We start from the raw sequence: 2,370 nt of genomic DNA on the forward strand, positions 1-2,370 counted from the left end.
TCTATATTACAAAAATATTATCCTTATGTTTAATCTGGCTTGGTGGTATATAGCATATCCTTCAGAAACAGCATGTGTCTTTTTCTTTTGTTTTACCACTAGCCAAATTTTCTCTGCTGTATGGCTATTCACATTACCATAAATTTCTATACAACTTAAATAATTTTTAAATGCAGTTCTATACAACTAAATAGCAAAACAAATAAACAAAAACAGCAAAAAAACAAATCCAATTAAAAAATAGGGAGAAGAGGGGCATCTGGATGGCTCAGTTGGTTGAGTGTCCCACTTGATTTCAGCTCAGGTCATGATCTCAGGGTTCTGGGATGGAGCCTAGTCAGGCTGCACCCTCAGCAAGGAGTCCACTTGAGGATTTCTCTCCCTCTCCCTCTATCCCTTCTTCACCCCTCCACTCACATAAATAAATGAATCATTTTTTTAAAAGAACAGGAAGAGGAACTTAATAGCCAGTTTCCAAAAAAGACATACAAATATCCAACAGGTACATCCAAAGTTGCTCAACGTCAACTAATTATCAGACAAATCGTAACTACAACAAGATCACTTCACACCTGTTAGAATGGTTATTATCCAAAATAAAAGAGATAACAAGTGTTGGAGAGATTGTAGAGGAAACAGAACCCTTGTGCCCTGTTGATGGGAATGTAGATTGGTGCAGCCACTATAGAAAACAGTATGAACATCCCTCAAAAAAATAAAAAAAAAGAACTATAATATAATCCAGCAATTCCACATCTGGATACATATCTGAAGGAAATTAAATCACTATCTTGAAGAGATATATGCACCCTCATGCTCATGGTAGCCCCAGCCTTCTCCATGCCCTTCAAGTGAGCCCCAGCCTTCTCCAGTGGACTCCACAACATACTCAGCACCAGCATCACCCCACTTGATGTTGGCGGGATCTCGCTCCTGGAAGATGGAGATGGACTTCCCATTGATGACAATTTTCCCGTTCTCAGCCTTGACCGTGTGGTGGAATTTGCCGTGGGTAGAATCATACTGGAACATGTACAACATGTAGTTGAGGTCAATGAAGGGGTCATTGATGGAGACAATATCCACTCTGCCAGAGTTAAAATCAGCCCTGGTGACCAGGCCCCCAAAATGGCCAAATCCGTTCACTCCAACCTTCACCATCGTGTCTCAGGGACGCAGCTGGCACTGCACCAGAAGATGCGGCTGTCTGTTGAATGAGGAGGAGCAGAGAGTGAGCTTACTGTTTTCACCAGATGCAAGGATGGCTGGTAGCTGGGTGGGTTCAGTGAGACATGGCATAGGAATTGGGTAGCTAATGGGGCAGCATTGTGATGTCAGGCAGCCAAATTCTATATGATAGACAATGGGCAAATTGTATGGGTGGGGAAGTAGATGGAATGACCCTGAAGACCTCCTTCAACTTTAAGAATCTTATGATTCTGGGAGATAGTCATGGAGAAAGGCAGTCATTGGCATGTGGTCTTTCAAGTCCTGGAGGGTCATGTAAGAATAGGCCTTGGCCCTGGAAGACCTCTTACCAGGAGATAAAGAGTACCTACAGCTTGTGCTGAGCCAATCACATCATGTGGGAATATCTTTTCCTATTTTAGAATAAATATGCCTTCATTGTTCTGCTTAAGTCTGTATGTCATACAGCACCTGGTCAACCCCACTATTATATTTATTCCTGGTAGGGAGGGAATCAGGTCCTTGACCCGCAGCATGAGAAGGATTCATGCAGACCATCTCCCTGCATCAGCTACAGGATGAGATCTGCTGGCCACGAGGGACCAGTACCCATAACTGAAGCTGATCTTGCTCTGTCTCTTCTCTATGGGCATAACACATTGTTCCATCCAGTGCCTAGATGAGTTGCATCTTTCTTGAAGACTTTCCATCATGGAGTGTGTTGATATCTTGAACTGTTGCTCCTAGTGGAGTGGGAATCCTCACCTGGAGTGATAAGAGGTGTCACGTGCTCAGTAGTTGTCATTAGGGAAATCTGGCTGTGGAAGGCAGGGGACTCAGGCTTGAAATAGGACTCAAGAGGAAGATTTAAACCTTTGTTTCTAGAATACTAGCAGATATACAGTAGGTAAATAAATGAATGGGAGGACTCAGGAGAAGAAAGTACAACATTATCCAGCAACTTACGAGGACAAAACCAGTACTGGATCTGGGCAAAAAGGTTCCAAGAATCAAGCCAGGAACCAGGCACTATTAATAGAACATGGATATGAGGTTCTGCTTGATGCTGAGCTACTCTAAATTCCTCATGATTAAAAAATAAATGGGCCCACCACTATATGAGACTGTAGCTGCCTGGTAAGTGCCATCACAAGCCATGAAGTCTCCACCAGGGCCAGTGCT

The 2,370-nt window shown here is 43.2% G+C and overlaps 1 protein-coding gene across 1 annotated transcript; it reads right to left on the reverse strand.

Annotated features, from left to right (window-relative positions):
- Window positions 1–786: 786 nt before the first annotated feature.
- LOC121477543 (glyceraldehyde-3-phosphate dehydrogenase-like) lies at window positions 787–1,161 on the reverse strand. Its single transcript, XM_041731955.1, has one exon. The coding sequence runs from the start codon at window positions 1,159–1,161 to the stop codon at window positions 787–789; it is 375 nt and encodes a 124-aa protein (XP_041587889.1).
- Between the last annotated feature and the right edge of the window lie 1,209 nt (window positions 1,162–2,370).

This window comes from Vulpes lagopus, chromosome 2 (assembly GCF_018345385.1).
Source record: "Vulpes lagopus strain Blue_001 chromosome 2, ASM1834538v1, whole genome shotgun sequence".
In the NCBI taxonomy this organism is placed as follows: domain Eukaryota; kingdom Metazoa; phylum Chordata; class Mammalia; order Carnivora; family Canidae; genus Vulpes; species Vulpes lagopus.